The 23,846-nt window shown below is 54.9% G+C and overlaps 3 protein-coding genes across 3 annotated transcripts; 1 reads left to right on the top strand and 2 right to left on the bottom strand.

The window, feature by feature from the left end:
- Positions 1-886: 886 nt before the first annotated feature.
- On the bottom strand, positions 887-8,047 carry CGCA056_v003540 (Cell wall alpha-1,3-glucan synthase mok13; the record flags this gene model as incomplete). The annotated part of the gene is made up of 4 exons (XM_037318797.1): positions 887-2,189; positions 2,238-7,409; positions 7,461-7,576; positions 7,628-8,047. 4 exons carry the CDS (start codon positions 8,045-8,047, stop codon positions 887-889), a joined length of 7,011 nt encoding a protein of 2,336 aa, XP_037182692.1.
- A 5,372-nt stretch (positions 8,048-13,419) lies between these two features.
- Positions 13,420-15,224, top strand: amy3 (Alpha-amylase A type-3; the record flags this gene model as incomplete). The annotated part of the gene is made up of 3 exons (XM_037318796.1): positions 13,420-13,633; positions 13,763-14,587; positions 14,644-15,224. 3 exons carry the CDS (start codon positions 13,420-13,422, stop codon positions 15,222-15,224), a joined length of 1,620 nt encoding a protein of 539 aa, XP_037183644.1.
- Positions 15,225-20,216: 4,992 nt separating this feature from the next.
- nahG-1 (Salicylate hydroxylase) lies at positions 20,217-21,689 on the bottom strand (the record flags this gene model as incomplete). The annotated part of the gene is made up of 1 exon (XM_037318795.1): positions 20,217-21,689. The coding sequence occupies one exon, from the start codon at positions 21,687-21,689 to the stop codon at positions 20,217-20,219; it is 1,473 nt and encodes a 490-aa protein (XP_037183643.1).
- Between the last annotated feature and the right edge of the window lie 2,157 nt (positions 21,690-23,846).

The following is a 23,846-nucleotide window of genomic DNA, read 5'->3' as shown; positions in this document are numbered from 1 at the left end:
CCTTCTATGCCTTCCTCTTCCTTCGTCCCGGAACCACCCCCGAGCACTATCATCGCCGGACGCACCAGAATTTCGCAGACGTCACGGGGGCCGGAAGGATAGCAGAGGGGGCTATCGCACAGCTCCAAAAACTGCCCCGTTGAGCACCGCGGCCAGCTGATGAGACGAGAGGAGAAGCAGACGACGACTAGGAAATACGCTGATTGGATCAGTATGCCATCCCAGGCGACCATCTATAATGCTTGGCACGAGTTAGCCCGGGTTCGTTTTCAGGGAGAAGCACTGATGAAGACTCACCAACGTACTGAACACGCCAAATCACCCCAAAGACAGCTTCACACACAAAAGAGACCAGACATTATTAATCATGATTTGATTTTTTCAAAAAAGGAATGAACACATAGCATAAGTCTAATCTAAAGGTTATCCGTGAACGTGTTTGTTGCCGCCGTTAAGATATTTCGCGCGCGTGCCCTCCTTGGCCTCGCCGCCTCCTCCTTTATCCCCAAGTGGTTGGGGTACATGTATATTTGATGTAGATAAGCGGAACGAACAAAACACCATACACGAGGACGGCCCATCCCGTCTCTCGCCCTCCTCTCCCCGATGTCGTATCTCTCCCTTTTTTTGCTCCTCCCCATGGCGGGGGTAAAAAAAGAATATGCTTCGCAGTCCGTGGGCCATTAACGAACGCTTTTTCTGTGTGTGCGTGTATAACAAAGAAGGTTATAACATCATTATACAATCCAAAAAAACAAACAGGCTCCGTGAAAATGTGTATAGGTAAGTGAGAGAACCGGCCCTGAACCCAACATGACAAATTGGGGCGGCGACGCCCCGGGGTATTTATGACTTTTTCGCAAAATCAATCGCATCATGCTCCCGTTTAAGGCTTCGAGACCTGCTCCTTTCTGAAGAACTTGAAGAAGAGGATTGGGATGACCATTTGGAATCCCAGGCAGATCCAGAACCACCAACTCGCGATACCAGGCATCAGGCCCTGGGAGAAGTCGGGGAAGGTCGTGTTGGGCGACAGGGCGTTGGGACTCGTCGCGCGCGCCAGCATCGTGAAGGCACTGCCCACGATTTGAGCACCGATGAGGACGGCCAACACGTGCTGGCGCGTAAGTGTCGCGAGAAGCATCATACCCAGACCGACACCCTGGATGTTGTCCAAGAGACCGAGCCAGAGCCACAGGCAACGCGAGAGAATAGCGGAGCCGACGGGCCCACCAGCCCAGGGGAGGTACATGCCCATGCTGCTGGTTCCCCAAAGCATCTGCGCCCAGCGAGGAGCGCAGAGACCGATGGCGAAAATAGGCAGAAGCCACGTGTGACTCTCGGAGAAGTAAGAGAAGACGTAGAGGATGAGGCCCCAGAGGACGACGAAAAAGCCCAAGGCGAGGAGCACAACTCCCCAGCCAGGGATGAACTGGGAAGCAAAGAGGAAACCCCAGTTACGTCCGTAGGGAGCCGACAGCCAGTAGTTCTGGATAATGATCATGATGAAGAAGACCGGGACGAGCTTGCGGCGGATGAGGGAGATGTAAAAACCGGGGATAACGTCGGGAGCCTGGCGGTAGTAGTCGGGGAGACCCAGGAACAGAATGACACCGATAGCCCAGAGCATGCAAGCAACGGGAACGCAGATGATAACGGACTTGGGGATAGTCGTACCGTCCAGGTAGGCCATGGGAGAGGTCTCGGGGGTGTGCGTCAGGGATCCCCAGTACCAGAGCATAAGGGAGTAGACCTGAGCAACACCGGCAACCGCAAGGGCACGCATGATCCATTGCTTCGTGGGAGCTCCACCTTCGTCACCAAAGTTGAGGGCGAAGGACAGAGCACCAGCGCTAGCGCCAGCAGCATAGAGAGCGGTGGCGGCGTCTTGCATAGCAGCGCTGGCTTGCCAAGGGGACAGCAGTGGCGAGACACCCAACAGGAGGAAGGCAAGGCCGAAGAAGAACCAGGGAAGGGAGAGGGCGTAAACGGACTTGGTCATACGGACCAGGAACCACCACAAGAAGGACGTGACGAGATAGGTAGCCGCAACAATGTACAGCTTGAGGGGCGTCTGGTTGGTGTCACCAGTAAGGAGGACGATTTGGTACGAGTTGATGGAGATGACCTGGGCGAAGGAGAGGAAGAAAGCGTAAACGGGCCAATCGCCAATGCGGATAGACAGGATCCTGCGGTTGTTAGTGTTGAGCTCGCGAACAATTGTGTTGGGCACTTACTTCTTGAGACCAGTGGGTGCGTTGTAGTTGTCACCCAACAGGAACTCATCGTCAACGGGGCTGTCGTCGTAGCGAGTAGCGCCCGTGAGACCACTGGGGGTGCGGCTGCGGCCACGCTCGCCATCCATCTTGGCACCGAGACCAGCGCTGGAGCCGGGGCGGCTAGGGTTGGGGCTTCTTGAGCGGCTGTGGTCTCTGCGGCCAAGCTTGGCATCACGGTATCTGGCAAACCATTTCTTCTCACTCTTTTGGAGGTAGTTCTCAATGCAAAGGTCGTTGATGGAGTTCTTGGCGGTAAGATTGTTGAGCATTTGCTCGAACTCGTCGTAGAATTCTCCGTTCTTGTCCGTGAAGTTCTGGTCAACGTTCATCAACTTGAGATCGTGGCGGTCACCAACAACATCAGGCAAGGACAGCTGAGAGCTGTTGCGCTGCTGCTTGTAGAAACTGGGTTGAGGGAGAGCCAAGTCGCCAAAGCCAGGAGTGACAGGGGAGGTAGCATCGTTCTGGGCGCGAATAGCAAAGCTGTCCACACTCATCATACTCTCACGGCCACCGCCAATGGAGCTGGAGAAAGAGCTGCGACGAGAAGAGGGGATGCTGTGCCAAGGAAGGTTGGGAACAGGCAGACCAGGAGATTCGGAGATGCGGGGGCTGGCGACACGGGTAGGCGGCGGGAGAGGAGAGGTGGCTCTGGAACCGGTAGGAGTCAACTCGGCACCGTACTCGCTGACGGCAACGCTGGAGCGGAGAGAGGAGTCGGTCAGGTTGCGAATGCCACCAGACTTCTTCTGCTTGGCAGCCTCCTTCTTGTGAACCTTGATGGAGTCGTTGTAGAGGGTATCCAGTTGTCTGATCCATTGGGCGACGGGGAAACGCTGCTTGGCACTCCAGGCACGCATGAGAGCTCTCTTTCTCGGCTTGCACTTCAGGGCGGATTCGATAGCCTGCTTGAACTGCTGAAGCATGTGGGCAGGAGTCATGGACTCGACCGTGAACCAGAAACCTGGCATCTGACCAAGACCACCGACACGAGCACCGACACCCAGAGCTCCCTTACGACCGAACTCGACGGCAACGAGACCAAACGGCTCGTCACGAGAGGGAATGAGGGCGAATTCGGCACCAGAGAAGATGTAGGGGGGCAGCTGAGTGAACTCGGGCTTGCTGAAAACACGCTTGGGGTACTTCTCCATAAGCTTGGCGAGCTTGAGAGCTGCGAACTTTCCGTAAAGATCGATGACGGGACCAATGCAGATAAGCTGGGTGGAAGGGTACTTCTCGAGAACGGTGGGGAAGATATCGGCGATCAAGTCGACACCCTTTTGCAGCGACCAACGACCAACGAAGACGAACAGATCAGCATTGGGGTTGACCTCAAGACCAGCCCATTCCTGGGCTTGTCTGCGAAGAGTAGCGCGGTTGGCCTCGAAAGTCTCGTCGATCTTGATGTCGTCCTGGTGGTTGGAGATGTCCTCCTCGGGGTTCCACTCGCCAGTGTCGGAGGGATCGGGGTTAGGCAGTTGACCAATGTTCTTCAAAGACCAGAAAATGGGGTAACGAGCCAGGGAACGATCACCATACTTCTTGGAGACACCAACGGCACCGAAACCGCGCTGGTGGATACGGAGGTAACTGGCAGCAGCGTGCAGCAGGTTGAAAGCAGAACCGTACTGGACGTAGTCCTTGACGACCTTCGGGGGCAGGTTGAAGACGCTGTACACTTCCTTCTGTTCCTCCTCGGTTCTCATGGGCCACATACCCTGGAACTCGGCGTTGTGCAGAGACAGACAGACGGGAACGGTCTCAGGAAGGAGATAAAGGGGAGCGGCGGCACCGTGGTAATCGTTGATGTGGTAGATGTCGACATTGAAGCGGCGGATAGACTCGGCGATACAGCTGTTCCAGGCGCAGTAGAGGATAGCACTCTCGAGATCGTCCATGCGGGCAATGTACGGGTCGGCCTTAGTCTGTTGTCGGAAGATCGGGGCATCGAGGATGACGTAGGTGATGTTCTTGTGGACGTGGTAGTAGACCTTGACTTCGTAGGATTCGCCCATGACTTCGACAAACATCGGCTCGGCCTCGTTCTCCAGGGGGTATTCGACGTCGCCAACGACGGGGACAACCCAGATCAGGTCGACGTGGGTCAGGGCTTGACTCATGAGCTTAGCCATGACACCGAGACCACCGATCTTAATGCTGATCTTCCAGTCGTCGATGTTGTACTCCATGGTGGCGATGAGAACCTTTCTGCGGGGAACACCGCCGGTGGCCGCACCGGCAGCTGGCGTGACGAGGGGAGATGGGGGAATCTGGGACATCTCGAGAGATTTGCCTTTTTCTCCGAAGTTAATGCTGGACTCATTCCCGAGCTTGAGTGGTAACCAACCCTTCTTGGAGAAGCCTGACTTGTTGATCTTGACTTGGTAGAATCCCTTCATGTAGATCCATCCAGCAAGAGCGGCCAGGACGATGGGCATAAGACCCAGGAGGAAGAAGAACACAATCTGGATCCACATGTTGCCCTGGGGCTCAGCAGAGATGTTCCAGTTGGCGTCATTCAGGACAAGCTTGTAAGACAAATAAGGCATGGGGGGAGGACTGGTCAAATTGACCACGTTGTCAGACAAGGAACTGGGGGGGAGACGATCAAGAACTCCATCACCGTTGGGGTCGCCATAGATGAAAGAAACATCGGGCTGGTTGTCGGGGTTAATACCCCAGAGGTTGAGCTGAACCTGGGCCGGCCACTCGTACATGAAGTGAAGCGACCACTGGTTGTCCGCAACTTGGTCCATCAGGTTGGGAAGACCGGCGTCGTATCCCCACTTGTTGAACGGTCCGTGGAGGAAGACGTGTGGCCAGCGGCGAGCGTACGGGATGTCGCTGCTGTCGGAGTGCTGGGAGAAGGAAGACGATCCCAAAGGCTGACTCCAGTATTGGACAATCAAGTGCTTGCCCTCCCATTTCTGAAGGTCGGTTCCCTCCCAGGCCTGGTCAACCATGCGGGAGTTGGCGCCGGTGTAGACTTGCCAGTTGCTCCAGCTGGAGCCCCAGTTGGTGCTGTAACGCCACTTGTTAGCACCGGCAGCCGAGTGGTTGATCGTGTAGACGCCGTTGCTCTCCTTCATCAGAGAACGAGAATAGTTCGCAGTAGAGGGGAAGACGATGGGGTTGTACGGCTTGCCGAAGCGGACAAGGAAGTGGTCAGTGGCGTTGGTTCCCTTGGTGCCGGCCGGGTGGTCGAGAGTGATCTTGATGATGCCATCGGGGACGTTCTGGAGGTTGGCAGACCACTTGTAAACAGAGGGAATGGCGCCAGTCCAGGTCTCCTTCTCAATGGGGTCCATCGCACCGCAGACAGGAGTATCGAAGGTGACGTTGGTCTTAGTGTTGCCATCAACATTGACGTAGGCGCTAATAGCATCGGTAACGTCGCTGCAAGTCATCTCCGTGGAAAACTTGATGGCGATGGGAACCACGCCATTGGCATTGGTGGAGTCGATCGGGTAGTCGTGGCCGGGCTCGAATCCAGTAACCACAGGCGCAATCTCCTTCCACTTGGTGGAGGGAACATAGGCGCGGAATTCGAAGGGAGTCATGGTAATGGAGCTCAAGCAACCAGCCTTCTTGGTGGTGCCCGTAAAAGTGTTCGTCTTGGACGAGCTCTCAAGGGTGATGGCATCGTCGCTGCCGAACAAGTTGCGAACCTTGCTGCTGGCGTCGAAGGGAGCGATGAAGGCGTCGTCGGAGCTGCAGTCGAAAGTGTAGGTAGTCTCGTTAGGGCTGTTGTGGTAGACCAGCCAGACAGGGTCGCTGGTCTTGCCAGACTGCGCACTGCTGAGGTAGTCGCGGGCTACACTCCAGATACCAGTCTCGGTGGCGGAGCCACTGCCGTTGTGCAGAATGTATTGGGTCTGGTTCGCCAACTGCTCAACGAGCCAACCACCCTCCAGAACGGGGTACTCGTCACGGAAAGAGAAGATGCGCTTCATCCAGTTGCGCATGGGGTGGGAGGGATCGCGGTGGTCATAGGCGACGGTATCATCCTCACATCCCTTGCGACCCTTCGTGATGGGCCAATCGACATAGACAGAGTTGTCGCCAGCATAGCAACCGTGATACTTCCAAGCCTGAGCAGCGGAGAACGCCTGACGTCCGAAAACGTAGTTCTCTGCAGTGTTGTCCAGGACATAGAAAGCCTGCTCCTCACCGTAGTAAACAAGAGGAGCACCAGGAAGAAGCAGAGTGGTGATGAAGTATGCAAGGAGCATGCGCTCAGTACCCAGCTCAATCGCAGGCCAACGGAAAACGTCCTGGTTCGTGACTCCGTACAGGTGGCGAGGGTCGAACTCTCCAGTGTTGGCGTTGTAGAAATCGTTCGTCAGAACCATTTGGTTCCAAGTCTGAACCCAGTCGGTGGGAAGATCGTAGCCAGCCTCGAGATGACCACTCATACCGAGAAATCGAGTCATGAAACGGTAGATCGAGTAGTGGAAAGCACCACCATCGAGAGCGCTCTTACCGTGCTCACGAATGAAGACGCCAGAGTTAGCGGAGTCGTTGGATTTCATGTTGGCGGCAGTGGCAAGCTCCAAAGACGAAGCCATCTCGGGAGTTCGGCCACGACCGAGGTAGATGGAACCCAGAGTGTTACCACTGGTGATTTCACCGACGACAATGAAGTTCTCCTTGCCGACCTCCTTGGCACACTTTCGCATGGCGGTACTCCATTCAGCCTGAGCATCGACGGTCACCTGGACAGCCTTGTCGATACGGAAACCATCGATATCCAACGTCTGAATGGTCATGCAGGAGTAGAGCTCGAGACGCTCACGCACCGACGGGACCCACTCACGAAGACGGTCCTGCACGGAGGCGAACTTTGCCAATTGACGCTGCCAATCCGGGAAAACACCGAAAGCCTCAATGTCACCATACTGGTCGAAATCACTGTCGTAGCAACCCTTGAGTTGAGCGGTGACGTTTGACGCGACGAGGCTACCATCCTCGAACCAGAAGGCAGGGTATTCACAAGATTCGTTGTAGGTGTTGCCAATGTCGAAATCGAGGTACCTGCGGGACGACTTCCAGACAACCTTGTGTTCCTCGGTCAGGAACGGGGTGGATGCGTTGAGATAGCCCTCGAAACCAATGAGATCGCCCATGCTGTATGAATGTAAGTAACGGCAATGCCGGAGCGAGCGGGGTTTGACTCACGTCGCCATTGTCTGGTCCATGACCACGTACATCCCTCTCGCATGGATCTCGTCGATGGCTCTCTGCCATGCCGTGATGTTACCGAAGTGCTTGTCCAAGAGGGTGAGATCGAGAGGCTAAGGAACCGTTAGCTGCCGCGTTCCGCTGCTATGTCGCGTGTGCCATACCGAGTATGAATCCGCCTTCCATGGGTCGTTGATGAATGGGGAACCAGCAATGTAGATACCCTTCACTCCAATACCCTGGATGTAGTCCAACGTGTCGATAAGACCCTCCACGTCTCCTCCATGACGGAGCTGGTTGCTCATGATGTCATGTTCGAATAGCGTGCCGTTGGCATTGTCGTTATCGGGGTCGCCATTGACGAAACGGTCGATGAATAACGTATAGAATGGGAAACGCCAATTTGTTGGTGATTCGTGGAAGGTGTGGTTGTCTCTCTTTCCCGAGTATTGGAATGGACTTGTTGCTTCTCTGTTGGTGTTGAGGTTGTAATCGACTTCGCTGGCGGTGTACTTGAGTCCGGAAACGAGTGTTGTTGATGCAGTAAGGAGTGTAAGTGCCCAAACCTTTAATGAATTAGACATTGTTACTCGAACTCGCCGCTGGGCGAGTGAGTCAAGGCGTACAAAAAATAGACAGGAATGAGTGACGAATTGAAGAAAGGAAGGAATGTGGTGATGTTTGGGAGGGAGGGAGTGTGAAAGGCCGCAAAGCAGACCAGCAAGCAGCAGAACGAATGACGAGTTAGACACGAGACTAGGCCGTGGCATTGGGACGGATGGGAAGAAAACTCGGCCGTCAACACCACGTTGGAACAGATGGGAGAAAAAAAAAAAGGGGGTAATCTCAAGGGAGCCCAGGTCAGCCCAATGCCCCAGGCTGAAGTGCGGAAAGGGGGATCAGGGAGTGGCTGGGGCCGCAGAAGCGTCAAGTGTCCATGAAGGATCTATCCATCCGCCTCGCCTCCCAAGGCTCCAGTCTCCAGTCTCGTCGTCTGGGCGGGCAAGTCGCGGCACGGTACAGAGTGCGGTGACCACCCCTCGAGGGCCGCAGGGCGTCGATTTCGTGATGAGAGATGGGGCCCTTTCTGCAGGAACGGACCAGCCGAGTCGCTAGCCCTTCCTCCTCTCGCCTCTCACGCTCTGAGAGGTTCCCGCCAATGGCCAAGTTCTCTTAGAGGTCCCCTCCATCTTGGATGATGGGCGACCCAACCAACCCCTCTCTTGGTACCAATAGACAGTGCTACAGCGGCGTGTTGACAGGGCCCTCTCTGCGTCCTGTTCGAGAGTCCGCCTGTGAGAGGACAGGCTCGGAAGCAGAAAGAGCAGGTACAGGAGGTACAGAAGGTACATGATAATGTGGCTCCGGGGGTGGCCTGGGGCTAATTCTGGCTATACGAAGTTTGGAATATGGATATGCATCAGCGGCAGGCTCTTGCCTGTCTGGCGGCGAACCATGAGGGCGATGGGAGATTGACAGGCTCCGTGTTGAATTACCATTTTGGACGAGCCCACAATAGAGAGTGGCCAATACGGTGGCCCCGAGGTCAGCGGAAGCAGGGGTGAGGGCTGGGGTGCCAGGATAGGCCGGCACGGGCTCTCGGTTCTTGTTGGTTGATTCGGGCGAGCTCCGTCGTCGGTCGAGGTATCCGCTGTCAGTCGGGCCCCCGGTCGCGTGGGTGGATGGAGGACGTGCTTGCCTGTATCGAGTCAGTTTTAGTTTTGGCTGGTTCCCCTCTCTGAGGCCCAAGAATACGAGACGTTGGAGACGAGCCAGGCTGTCAGGACGGATCATCCATGCGCGACAAGATTATTCGGAGCCGTTGATTTCCCAGTCGGGAATAACTGAGGCTCAAGGGCCCATCAACAAAGAGCACGGTGGAAATTTGACACTGACAGACGCCAGCAGACGCCGGGCGCTCGGCCTCTCTCGCGGTGTGGCTTTCTGGCGTGGGATGGGCGGTCAGTCGAACTGGATGGGTGATGGGTTCATCTCAAGTGGCATACCTAAACGTTTATGATTGGGGGCGGCGGACAGGCGTCGACGGTGCTCGGCAGCACTCTGATGGTGTGTGGTGCGTGTGTTGAGATTGGAAACAGTCGCGCCGCGCCGTCCAGTGAGGTCTGTCTGCGATGGACGGTGGACTGAGCCAAGCCAGAAACAAGATGGTACGCCCGTTGGATCATGACTGTGACGTCGGGTCGCGTTGGCGGCGCAAGGCTAAGGTAGCGTGCTGCTGGGCTGCCATGGTTTTGTCTCTGGCGTTGGTCTTGGTGCATGCAGTGTGCGATGTGTGCCTGGCAGCAGAAGGATGCCAGAAGGATGGGATGCGCAGGGCGGCAAAATGGGGAAAAGCAAGCCGGACCGAGTACTAGCAGGTGTGAATGGCGGCTGGCAGATGTGGATGTGGACGGTTCACAGTTTGGCGGCGATTGAGTGTCAAGCAGTGTCGTCGAGAGAGAGAGAGAGAGAGCCGAGCCACACCTGGTGGGGCGGTGGTGGATTGCCGTCGGGGATCTATTGGCCAATCCTTTTCCGCGGAGGGCGGCATCAGCCACAGATCGCGGCGATGACCACCGTCTTCTAAACGATCCTGCGGGACCTAAGGTTGGTCCTTCCTCGCGCATGCCTCGCAACAGCCACAGATGCCGGGATGGCGTCCCAAGACGTTCCATTGCGATCCACAAGCGCCCCACCCGCCCCCACTTAGGCACGAGGAAGTATCCTACAATGGGACGAGAACTGCCAGGCACCCCGACACCGCCGACCGGGGTTTGTGGCCGCTGCAGCTGCACCTGTCGACGGGGACCAGGGCGGTAGCAGTTTCTGGGTGCGACAAGAGGGCGCTTTTTGCTCTCCAGCGTGTCCAGCGTCCACCAGGTGCCCTGTGTGCGCAGTGATTGGCGGTGCAGACCAAGAGCGCAGTCGAAGTGGCGGGCGAGTCAGGGACTTTGGAGAGCCCTTCAGGGCTTGAAGGTCTTGGAGCGGGTAATTATGGCCACAGGTCCTGGGCTGCCGGTGCTGGATTATCTTCTGGGCGCGCTGAAACAGGGCAAATTGGGGTGCAGCAGAAGAAATCATTCAGAAGCTCGCCTAAACCAGATGCCTGGCCGAGCTGAAGTCCAGACACCCTCCTTTTTCTGGTGGCGTGCCCTGTCTGTCAAAGGAGCCCTGGTCGTGTCTGATTGCCCGGGCTCGCCCTGCGGCGGCGGCGCGGCCTGTTGCCGTAGGTCAGTTTCTCTTGGGATCAGTCAGACCGCTTAGGTGCGCTGCGGCATGGCATGGCAGGCTGAGGCGGAGAGCTGAGGCGTCTGGGAGCTCCCATGTTTTTGAGGTTTTCAGGAGGTCTCCCAGGTCCCATCGATCGTGAAGAAGCCCCGTCCAGGAGGTCGCAGAGCTGAGCATCTCCGCCACCCGCGCGTCGGAGGGGGATGCCCCGAGGCATTTTATAGAGTTTGAAGAGCTTGCTGAGGTGCCATTGAGTTTGGGCGAGGTTGAAGAGAAGGGGAACGGACGGGGAGGGGAGCGGACGTCTCGCAGGATTCGGGATGCTTACCTAAGGTCCGCAGGTAGGTAGGAACCTGGAGTGGGAGCAGTCCCAAAAAATAAGGTACCTCAAGATACTTTGTACCTGCCATTCTGCCATTATCCGTACCTTACCTCCACGTCTCTCACCGACATGCCCCAGCACACCCTCATTACTGAGCTGCTGCAACCCCGTCTATTGAACGGTGACCAACCACATGTCTGGCTCCCTTTGATTTGCTTATCGCTCATCTACATACAGGTGCAGCGCCCGTCGCGTCGTCGTCGACCATATCGCAGTACAGTACATACGTACGTCTCGTCGTCATGTACGGATACTCTTTGGCACTCTGCGTGTACTCTAAATAAGGCCGTAATGGAGGCTGTCAGAGTTTTGCTAGACTGAACGGCAGAGACTGAACGGCAGCTACCTTTGGCTGCTGGCGGTGGCACTGTTGGCTGAGAACCAGGAACATGGCCGTCGACCATGCCGTCAAGCTTCTCCCAAGAGGACCAAGTAAACAAGAAGAAGCTTCAGCAAGCTTATCCGTACACGCCACCACGCCAACGTCAACAACAAGTAATTGTCATGCTGCAGGAACAAGCGCACCAAGCTACCAAGGAAGCTCCCAAGGCCGCACCAAGAAAACCACTTGGTTAGCACGAGTAGTGAGAGCAAAACGTTCTCGTAACAAAAAGCCCGCCAAGTCGCGGCGCCAACGCCGACATCAACACCAGCAGCGCGCACTATCGGCGGTCCCTCAAGCTCCCAGAGCCACTGCCGAAATCCAACTCCCACGATCGTGGTGCCACCACGCCCAATCGGGAAAGGGCCCTCCATCTCTGCGCACAAAGTTCCAAGGTCCTTCCAAGGCCGCACCGTTGGCGGCGCTGGCGGGCCTCTTGGCAGGGGAAAGCCGCCTTTTCGCTCATTTTCAAGCAGGCTCGTCCATGCACCTGCTGCCATTGTGCATTGGCATTTACAGTACAGAGTACAGATACTATGTAAGGTACAGACTGCATGTACGTACCTGCTGTTTTCGAGATGTGCACACCTCAGCTTTCCGTCCAATGACAGCACGCAGATGGCCTCAGTTGCAATTTGTTCCTCCTGCTGCGCCGCGGACGACGGTCTTTTTTCCTCACCTCACACCACACCACCACTGGCCGCCGGCATCAACTTCGATGTGGCCGCGGAGGTGCTGCTGACCACCATCAAAAATCTCTTTCAATCGCAATGCACAAATCAGCACCTTAACTGAGCCTCTGCTTGGCGCCGCGACTGTCTCTCCTTTTGCCAGTTTCTGCCATCAGCTCAATCTGTCTCAAGTGAGAGGAAAAAGACGATGGAGGGCGGACTTCCACCCCATCTTCTAGTGCTTCCACGCATTCCTCACCCACCACCACCACCACCTACCCCCGGCTTGGCTTCCGTACGCAGCATCGTATTCCCCAGTCCTTTCTTATATATCTCGCTTGGGTTCAATTTCCCCTCGACCACTTGTTGGTCATGGGAATCGACCATTTTAGCCCCCCAGAGTGGGCCTCTGCCATCCCATTGCCAATCATCCCATTCCATCCGAGGCATCGACATTGACAGACACATACACCCTCCTCCGCCTCGTGCTCCCATTCCACCGTACCTTTGTCTCTCTGCAGAAGTACTGCGTAGTGCGTATCCGTACTGCCCGATGTTAGTCGCTGCCACCATCACCTCTCTATTCCCCTAGTGCCTCTGTACCTGCAGCAGTCAGGAACCGTGATCTCATCGAGGGCCCGACTCGCACGAATCACCATCCATGATCCCGTCACTCACATCCCATCTCTTCGGTCTGTTGTGCCGTGCCGTCTGTTCCCCTCTCCGCGCAGTCCACGGCAGTGTCACCCGCGGATCTCGCATTTCTTCATTGGCTCTCTCGTTGGGCTCCCCATAGTCCGTAGCTAGTGGCCAAGGTAGTTTCATTCTGCCCTCCTCGTGTTTGCTGTCAATCACTGTGTATGGTCTGCCAATGTCCAATGTCCTGCTTGACGCGCTTCGCCCCCCTCTGCCAGCTCGTCTCCACGCCTTACCACCAGAATCAGTCGCTCGTTTAATCAACCCAGTTTTCCCCTTCCCACCCCTTTTCCCAATCCAGATACGGGTTCCTAGGTCGTCCGCTGCTCTCCAAATCCATTCAAGGGACTCCCATTCGCTCGTTTCGCCCGTCCATCCCGATCCTTCCTGTCTCTTTCTCTGTCTGTCGACTCCCCAAAACTCTATATCGCCGTGTTTCTGCGCGCGCCGCAATCCTTCCCGACCCAATTCATTCCTTTCTTCACGTACGTCCGCAACGCACGTCGAATCACCAAAAGTCAATCCCTAATTCACGCCTTCAAACGGCGCAGTCATTCGTTAAATTTTATAATTCAGAAACAAAAACCCATCGTCAATATGCGCACCTCAACTTTGGCTTGGGCCGCCGTCACGGCCCTCAGCGCCCTCACCCAGGCTGCTGACGTCGACGAGTGGAAGTCCCGTTCCATCTACCAGGTCATGATTGACCGTTACGCTCACGACGATGGCTCTACCGACCAGACCTGCGAGCTTTACAAGTTCTGCGGTGGTACCTGGAAGGGCCTCATGAACAAGCTTGACTACATTCAGGGTAAGACGACACGGCCCGCAGACTCACATCACCATCATCGTGATCCCTCATCAGCCTCATATGGATATACCCGATAGAGTTCACACTCACCGAGACTCACCTTGACCCAATACTGACAACAATCCTCAGACATGGGCTTCACTGCCATCCAGATCAGCCCCATCGTCCAGAACATGGACGAGAACACCGCCGTCGGCGAGGCCTACCACGGCTACTGGTCCCTCGACAACTACGCCACCAACGACAAGTTCGGCACCCAGCAGGACTTTGTGGACCTCGTCAAGGCCATCCACGACCGCGACATGTACATCATGGTCGACGTCGTCGTCAACAACATGGTCCAGAAGCTCGACTCCCTGCCCCCCAAGCTCGACTACTCAAAGTTCAACCCCTTCAACGAGGAAAAGTACTTCCACCCTTACTGCAACGTCACCGACTGGACCAACAGCACCGACTACCAGGACTGTTGGCTCTACCCCTACGGTGTCGCCCTTGCCGATTTGGCCACCGAGTCCACCGCCGTCGTCACCGAGTTCGGCAAATGGATCAAGGAGCTCGTCTCCAACTACTCCATTGACGGTCTCCGTATCGACGCCGCCAAGCACGTCAACGATGACTTCCTGCCCGGATTCGTCAACGCCTCGGGCGTCTTCGCCTTCGGTGAGGTCCTGACCGGTAAGACTGAGGACTTCTGCCGCTACCAGACCAAGAACCTCCTCCCCGGCATGCCCAACTACGTCGAGTACTACCCCCTCAGCACCGTCTTCTTCGGCGGCGACCTCAACGACCTTGCCCGTCTCCGTGGCGAGGCCCGCGACGGCTGCACCGACATCTTCGCTCTCGGCTCCTTCACTGAGAACCACGACATGCCCCGCTTCGCCGTCTACGATGAGGACATGTCCCTCGCCAAGAACGCTCTTGCCTACATCCTCCTCACTGACGGTATCCCCACTGGTAAGCAAGCCCCTGCTCTCTCCCACATGGTGACATACCACTAACACACCCCAAAGTCTACCAGGGCCAGGAACAGCACTTCAACGGCAACAGCACCCCCTTCAACCGTGAGCCCCTCTGGCAGTCCAAGTACGACACCTCCGCGCCCCTCTACGAGCTCACCTCCACCCTCCTCGGTGCCCGCAACAAGCTCCAGTCCCTCGACAAGTCCTTTGCCACCACCGCTTCCGAGCAGCTCTTCGTCGAGGAGACCCACTTGTGCCTCCGCAAGGGCCCCGACGGTGCTCAGGTCGTCTTCTGCATCACCAACAAGGGCGAGAAGGGCGACACCTACCAGCTCTCCGTCGGCGGCTTCAACCCCGGCGACCAGGTCGTCGAGATCACCACCTGCGGCGAGTCCACCGCTGACGGCACCGGAAACGTCACCATGTACATGAAGGCCGGCCAGCCCCGCGCCGTCATCCCCTTCGCCGCTCTCGACGGCACTAAGCTCTGCCCCAACGGCACCACCGAGGCTTCCAAGGCCGCCGACAACCAGGACAGCGACAGCAGCAGCAGCGCCGCCCCCGCCTCCTTCGGCGCCAGCCTCGGCCTCATCGCTGCCTCCGTCGCCGCCGCCGTTGCCCTCATGGCATAAGCAATGGGCCGCAGCTTCATTTGAAAAAAGAGATTGTCGATCGTCAAATGTTTTGACATTTGAAAAGAAAAAAGGATGACGGGTGTACTGCGAGCCAGACCCAAAGAACCATGTTTGCTTTTCCGTTTATATCAATGACGCCAGTTTCGCGAGGAGTTTGGGATAATATCAGGATACCGCAACGAAGGGGAGAACATGCACATACATCATACATACCCGAACCCCATGTCAAGTTGAATTTGTTTCTTCTTCATAACGCTCTGTAATTATCTCATACCCGCCCCGGCACCTCTCCTCCCTTTCCCTCGCAAAGTTGAGAAGGCACTCATGCGTCGTTTTTTTGTGGTCTGGTGAGTATAATGTATTCTCTTATCTGTCTCGCACATGTAATGTCTCTCCCATGAAAAGGTGTACGCAAGACATGATGTCTTACATGTAAGTAGATTTTCAGCAAGGGCGCAGGTTAAGTTTCGTAGTGATACCATACAACCACCTATCAAATTAAAGATTCAATATCATAAAAATATCAGTCCGATTGATTGCATGCATCATCAACGCGTGAAGTCATCAGCAAATCTCGAAACGTTCAGTGTAGCACGGCTCCCAATCATGGTTGAGTGCACCCAGCAATAGCCGGCCTCGGCAACACGGACGGACGAACCCCGGACTTTTTCCCGAACGCATAAAAAGCAAGCCTCTGCACAAAAAAACAAAACAATCCCATTTGTCATAACAATTCCCATCCTTTCCTGTCCTCGGTTGCTACCATGATCGGAGTCCTCCGTAAAAGACTGGATCCGAAAATGGGCCAGCTTGCCAGCGTTCTCCGTTGTAACGTGTGCAGGCGAGAAATTCCCCTGGCCTTGCACCTTGGACGGACAGCACAACACGTGAGAGGCAAAGAAAGAAAGAAAACCGTATCGTTTAAGTGTAAAACGTGGGCCCTCTCTTTCCCTACGAGGTACAGATAACCGGGGACAAGAATAGGGGCTTTGCTTTTTTATTTTTTGTTACTGTGGTTCTGTGGACACTCGATTTTCTCAATCTGTCACGGTGACACTTCGGGTCGGACGAGTCTTCGGGCAAGTCGGGAACCAAAGTCCCCTGCCCTCCCCTTGTTCCCTACCTACCTACCCTGCTACCCTTCCCCCCAGCAGACCACAGACCACACAGCGGCGCTCCCCTTCCCCTGAACAGACCTGTGGACTTCTTGTCGTCGTTGTAAATGCGTGTACCATTTTGTACCTTGCATTCGGAGACGGTCGGCGGCGCGGAGAGGGGGTTGCCAAGTTTACCTTATTATGCCATGTCACCCCAACCCACACGACCAAGAATCCCAGCGGGCCACTCACGCTGCATAATATTTTGTGGGAGGGACGGGGGTGGCCTTTTCTCGAACCGTTCAATACGAAAAGATCGGCATCCGAGGTTTTGGTGGCAGAATGGACGTTGGTTGGCGCGATAAACAGGAAGCGCGAGGAGGGTGCTGTGATAACGCCGGCGCAGGAGGATTGATCACATTGGCATAATTGCAGATCATCGCACAACACAACGACTGAAAAACAACCCGGGAATAAGCGTATCGATTGCAGCAAGGGGCCGCGGAAGCGTGAGAAACGGTTTCCTTCTTGCGTCCTTCCTCTCCTCCTTGCATCGGCTCGCGTCGCCTCATGTCTGTCTCCCCTACGCGAACCAAGAACCAAGTTGTAAAAAAAAAAAATAAAGCGCCGAGAGCAGGCAGATAAGCCCCCCTCCCCCGAATGCAATGCAATCCTGATTCCTATCCGGGGACCCCGTTTCATACGGCAGTTGATCAGCTTTCGCTGGGTGCCACTGGGCTTTGCCCACCGTCGCCCGACGCCGCCGACGCCGCCCGCGGGAGGGGGGGTGGGAGCCCGTTCGTCGCGGTCCGTCGCGCCGCCGTCGTTCGCGACGGTGGGAACACACGACACAAGAGTAATGCCCACACAACTCGGCATCCGATGTCTAGAGCACATCTTCTGCCGAATAAGTATAGCGTCAAGTGGGCTTCTTCTTTTCCCAACCAAATCCCATCGCGGTCGCGCCCAAAATTAGACATCGAGAGCACCAAACGGGGGCTTAGAACGGATGATCGCGATGTTCGCTTGCTGAACTCTCTTGGGCTCCATGCCTAGGCAGGTATCTTGGGTGCGACGGGTGGACGGGCCCCCGCTCCGCTATTGGATTGATGAGATTGGGGGCATTTGCCAGAGAAACGTGCTGAAATGTTTGTGCGAAATGTATTGGATTCTGAGACCCGTGGATCTGGGCCTTTGTTATTTCTTTTTCTTTTGTAAAGTGACCTTCGATCCTTCTTTTGACAACTGCGGGTGACCTGTGCGTGTGCGCGGCTGATGAGACAAACATACGCCCAGCAGCAAGGGGGATGATGGACAGAGATGGGGGAGAGAAGAAGAGACGAGGGGGAAAAAGAAATTGCCCATCTCGACAACCCCCGATTGCCACATGAGCTCCCAGAAGCTGGAAAGAAAGCTGAACGAGCTCGGACTCGGGAAGGGACAGAGGAAGCCTTACGTGCGTTTCTGCGGTCTACCGTCTCCATCGGCAATGCAATGTCAATGTCGCTTTGCCATCGTCAGCGCGTGCGCGCCCTACCTTTTCGCGATCGTCGCTGGGGTTTGCTTTCTTTTTGTGAGATTGATGAGCGCGATGGTCGGCCGCGCCTGCGGTCTGTGGTTCTGTGGTTCTGTGGTTCTGTGGTTCTGTTCCCCCAGTTCGCTCTGTCTGTCCCTCTCTTGACCGCCGTCCCGTTCACTTTCCGATATTGAACAAGGGCCGCTGCGCGCACACAGACATGCCATCTCCCGAGGTACACTACGCTGCAACGTGCTGAGATGGGGGGACGGGTACCCTCCCCCATCCAGTTTACAGTGGGCTAAGGTAGGAACGCGGTATCGCTGTGGAGTTTCTGGCGTCGTGTCCGGGCTGTATGTTTCTGGAAGGCTTCTGTCGATCCCGCGGGACACTCTTTGACCTCCTCTCCTTTCGTGTGTGTGACATTTGCCAATGAAGGTTGGATGTTTCCTGCCGGTGGGACCTTTTGATATTTGTAAACGAGGTTGATGAAATGTTACAACTCATAGGAGACAGAGAGTGATCTGCAGAGATATTGGTTCGCTTTTATGGGGGAGGTTCTGCCTTGTGGGCTGCCTTGATCAAAGCTCCTCGTAGGAAAATGTCCGACGAGTCCGTGGATGAGAACCAAGAGGCGGTCTGGGCTGGTTCCGTTTGCTTCAGGAGGTCTGGATGGGCTTGAGCCAGACGGTCTTGGGTGATGCCAGCTGAGATGCAGAGATCTGGTTTTGGGACCGGTTGTGGATGGATGGTGACTTCAAGCCCTTTCGCAGTTGAGAAGCCACCCAGACTAGATCGTAGTATTCAGGATCGTTAGTATTATGACAGGAACTAGACGTGATCTTGTAATTATCGGAGCTTTCGGGACTGCCCGTGTTGTCGTCATACGTTGGTGCAGTAGTACCGAGACGGCATTTCTCAGCCTCACTCACGATTGAGAACGTTCTGTTGAGCCTCAAAGCAAACGCCCAACTTAGCCATCCTTCACACTTAGCGAAGGATGGCACGGTTGGACAAACTATCGTATTTGTGCTACTGCAGCAAGCCGGACATATTCACAGTCGCACACGTCCAAGCTGCCGGTCTCCGCGTTGCGCGAGCCATCTGGTGCTCAACCCCTTCCCGTTCTCATGTAGTACCACAGTCACATATTGCCTGGTACCAAACTCAATTAGCAATACCGTTGCCTTGAAGTCAATATAAGCATGGCTCGGAGAGCTCTAGTGACGGTGTTTCCGTTTGCGCTTATCCTTCCGCACGCGGCCTAGTTCTATTCCTCAACTGTGTCTTTGCAGCTATAAAATGACCACGCCTCTTTCGAGAATCCCCGCCAGGAACAAATCAAATTCTCCTCTCTGGTTCCTAAAACGCATTGTTTCACAGGAACGTATCTGGCTTCGGATCTTCGAGTGTTTGGGATATCTGTGTTGTCCATTGAGGTAGTTGACTAGGTTGCTGCGTATTCTTCGAAAAGCGAATACGATAGCGCAGACGTGATAATACGTTGTGGACGCCAGAGGAAACGGATCGATGTTCCAATTGATTTAAAAAGTATCCCGACCCGTATGATAGTTGTCTCGGAAGGTTTACGCCAGGTAGTGAATCACTCGATTCTATTTCATTGAGTCTATCGTCCGGCGTCTCCCATTGCGGTTGCTGGATCACACCTTTCCCAAGTGAGTCTTATATACTCCAACCATTCAAAGAACCAGCTTTTATCGGAGGACAGTATCATTCAAGCGAAATGACTTCTCCGCATCCTGCAGTTCTCTAGCTGTGGCTATTATCGCAGCCACCCTCTGGCAGTGTAAGTGATTGCAGCGCGTCGCGATTTGGGGCTGGCATCAAGGAAGACGGGACGCAAACTGCGCAGTATAAATTTGGACTTCAAGCAACTTGAACATCGTCGAAGAGGCAAGCAACGCGAGTGATATTCCTTGTGAGTGCATTTGTGCGAAGAAGCAGAGGACCTTGACACCTGTAGGTCAAGCTGGCAACCACGACAATGGGTCCTGGAAAACCAATTGGTGGCAGATGCCGGTGATTCCTAATGAATACAAGACGAAGGATGAAGAACGGAGATGATGGAGAAGAGGAGTTTATTCGAAGCTGATCAGACTCTGTCAACATATCTTCCTGTGTGAATAAAGCTATCACGCAAGTATGTCCAGAAATTCGGTTGCTTCTCTAATAACAGGAGCCGGGAGATATCTCGATTAAGCCATCTCGGAAAGACGCTTTTGGTGATATTGGATAGTACGTAGTTTACTTCGAGCCCTCTTCAACGTTGAAACGCCCGTCCATCGGCCACGAGTCAGGATTCTTTTTGGTTCCAGCTCGATTAGCAATCTCAACTCAATGGATTCCGAGAACAACTTACTTCAAGTCCACACCAGGAGTCAACTTAGCACTTCCATAGCGCAAGAGCTTGTAATACCACGTGTTACCGAGTCCTACAACTCCAATCCAAGACGCCATCGTCGCCATCTTCTCAGACCTTGGTCTCCTGAGGCGAGCGTACTCTTCCAACGCAGAGGAGAACCCATGTTCTGCTCCAGCCTCTGCCTCCGTTGTCGAACAGTGCTTGAGAAACATGCTTGCAAGTACAGTTGCGTCCTCAATGGCAAAACCTGTTCCCTGGCCGCTTGTGGGTAGCATCAGCCGTGCAGCATCGCCAATGAGAACGATGTTGCTGTCGCTAGTCCACTGGATCTCATCCTCCTTCCATACGCGCTGCCGCAGAGGGGTGTGGATGATACGGTCCGAGCTATTGAGCATCGTCTCAAAGTCTCCTGTAAAGGGGTGTTTAAGGCGCAGGTGGCGGCGGAGGATTTCGGCTGTTGTGGATGTGGGATATTGGCCGGGCGTCATGGCTGCCAGCCACGGCTCCTGCTCTCCTTCCGTGGCTGACGGAGATGATGGCGTTGACGCCACAAGGATCTCTGACTCTAGAGATGCAGAGCTTGGGTCTGGCGGTGTCGACTCGGGCAGGATGAGATCCCACCGAAACATCCTTCCCGGACATGGACCAGTAGCAAGAAATCCTTCCTTTAGGAAGATGCATTGCGACTCGGTGAAAGGACGCTCAGGTGTATGCGTTGACGGCATCTTGTCAGCTGAAGAGATACCGTAGATTCCAGTGGTGCCCATGAAGTCAGGAAGCCATCTGTCCTCCGCCGTCTTTGGGTCTCTGAGGTTGAGAAGGTGTCGACGAACCTGAGAGTAGCCACCATCCGCGCCGACGAGAAGGTCAACTTCGATATGTGTATCATCTGAGAAGTTCACACGAGTCTGCTTGCCTCCAGACGAAGCAACGGCTTCGAACTGAACCGCCTTCTTGGACCACTTGACCTCACCACCTAGCTGGAGCACGCGATCGATGAGGAGAGCTTGCAAGCCTGCTCGCTCAAAGTACATCGCGCCCAGCTGGAAGTCTTGAGACCAAAACCCGTTTCTCGCAGTCTTGAGATGCGACAACTTGCAGCCCTCAGTGATCTCTCCGAACCAGAGAGCCAAGTCATCGCATTCATGGCCGTGTCTCTTGAGCGAGTCACCGAGACCAAGGGAGAATAGGGGATGCAAGCCGTTAGGGAAGAGGCCGACGGAGGCGCCGGCACGTTGGTGATGGGATGTAGTCGAGGGGGAGGATTCCGATCCCGGTCCCGTTCCCGTGCCGTTGGACTTGGAGGATGCGGTCGGGATCGGAGCTGGGGGTGGAGATTGGTCGAAGAGGATCGGACGGAAGCGGGTGCGGAGAACGGGGTGTGTAAGGAGGTGGAGAGCGAGGGTCGGACCGGCGATGGCGGCGCCGATGATGCCGACTGTCCTCGGGGCTGGAGTGTTCTTCATGTGGAGGGTATGCGGACAGGCTGCCTTTCCTCCTACTTCCACGAACACAAAAAAGAGCAGTCAGAACAGAGTCGGCGGAGAAAGTCCAAGACATGTCGTTGAATTTATACACATTCCTCGTCCGCAGGATCCCCCGAAGGATCACGACACATCCCTTCCCACATTCCATCCCATTTCCCTGCTCAGCTCCTTACGGGAGGAGCACCAAGATTCATAGCGCGACACGGCAGCCATCACCCATCGTTTGAGTTCCGGTCTAGCATTCCAATCTGCTCAAGGGCGCCGTGAAACTTGCCCAATCCGTGCTGGTGGGATGCGCCACCCTGGGCAGTTTGACGCTGTAGGGCTGCATCCTTCGTAAGAAAGGCAGACGCTCGGACCGTAAGAGTGAACGTCGTAAAATTGAAGCCGTAACTGAAGGCTTGGCGGTTTCCGGCTGGATGTAGGTAGGTTGGAGTTGTGCAATAACGATACCTCCATCCCGGAGAAGATGCAACGTTTTAGGGCTTGCGCAAAGCAGCCACGTAAAGTACGCGGAAATTTTGGCCAATTCCTCCAGAATTTCTGAATAAAGTTGCATTTTCAACTCTCAAAAAACGTGTCGGCGTCCCCATGACCTAAACCACAGTGGGCTCCATCCACAGCGCCTCGTTGGTCCTTAGTGCCCGAGCTAATAGAGATCGTCATCAACCAATCCGATATGGTGTAGTGGCCAACATGATGCCCTCTCATGAACTTGAGAGGTTAGGCATAGCCCCGAGTTCGATTCTCGGTTTCGGAACATTTTTGCAATCTATGGCGTCTTTGTTCAATTTTTTTTGTCCACCCGTTTGTACTGGTTTTTGCACGCGAGCAATGCAATTTGACTTCCTCTGTACGGTGGAAAACCTACATGCAGCGGAATGTTATTCAGCGGAGCATAGCGTACGTTTTGCGCAAAGCCATTATTAATTGATGTTTCTTCGTTTTGACGGAAGCGAAATGAGGGAGCCGCTCTGGGAGCCTCCCTGACCCTGGCCTTTAAAGCTGAACCGCCAAACCTTACTTACACACGCTTTCAAGTGGTTGTTGCTGTCGTTTCCTCCTCTTTCGGCCATTTGATCAGTCAAGTCATTCCAACTCGAAGTACAGACCATGCTCAACGCTCACACACAAGGCAATATGAACACGAGGAGGAGATGGATGCCCCGATCGAAGCCAGCAGCAGCGACGTATTGCATTCTCTGGGGTTCCGAATTTCATTCCGATTGTTCTACCACAACCACCAGTGGCCCATCCCAGCAACCGCTTTTCAGTCGATATGCCGTAGAATCCGAGCATCGCCGTTATCCAAAGCTCTATCTACCCCGACCTCGAGCTCAGAGATGTCGACTCCGGCTTCGTCCATGTGCGCTGTCCCATGACTCAGGAAAGCTTCAATCTGCATGGGCATGCTGACTCCCTCGTCATCGCGGTCGATGGTGCTTGCCCGCACAATGGGAATGGGGCAACGGCGTCAGGGATTGGAGTCTACTTTGGCCTGGGAAACGAGAACAACCTCAGCGCACGAATCCCGTATGATCTTGCTGGCTTTGCGGGACACACAAACAACCGAGCAGAGATATATGCTGCCATCACTGCTCTCAAGATTGCACAAGACCTGTGCGATCAAGGATCCAAGGCGAAATACAAATCCATGGTGATCAAATCGGACTCTGCGTATGTCGTTGAGTCTGTTGGTGGAGGAAGGAACGGAGAGCAGGCACACATATCGAAGTGGATTTCGAATGACTTTCGGTCAGTCAAAAACAAACCAGTGAAGAACTTGATGCTCTGGTCGGAGTTGGGCCACGAACTTATCAACCTTCGCAAGATGGGAGTCTCTGTTCAGTTTTGGCATGTGCCTCGACATATGAACCGGGATGCGGACAAGCTTGCAAACGATGCATTGCGCGAGCAATGCTGGCTGGATCCAGAATGGATGGAGAGAAAGGATCGCAATATCTCGTTGGCGTCACAGTACTGGTGGGGGTGGCACGAAGCCCGCGCTCTTTCAAAACAGATGGCGTTGCTTCAAGTTCTTAGACGGGTTGGAGGTTGTCAAGGGAATTGCGGGGACGCAAGAACTTATCTAAGTATGGCCGTTGAACCCAGAAGTACACACACTTACGAAGTTGA

Source organism: Colletotrichum aenigma (genome assembly GCF_013390185.1).
Source record: "Colletotrichum aenigma strain Cg56 chromosome Unknown KSG_Cg56_contig02, whole genome shotgun sequence".
Classification (NCBI taxonomy): Eukaryota; Fungi; Ascomycota; class Sordariomycetes; order Glomerellales; family Glomerellaceae; genus Colletotrichum; species Colletotrichum aenigma.
Note: the sequence above shows the minus strand (reverse complement) of the source record. Positions and strands in the feature narration are given on the sequence as shown.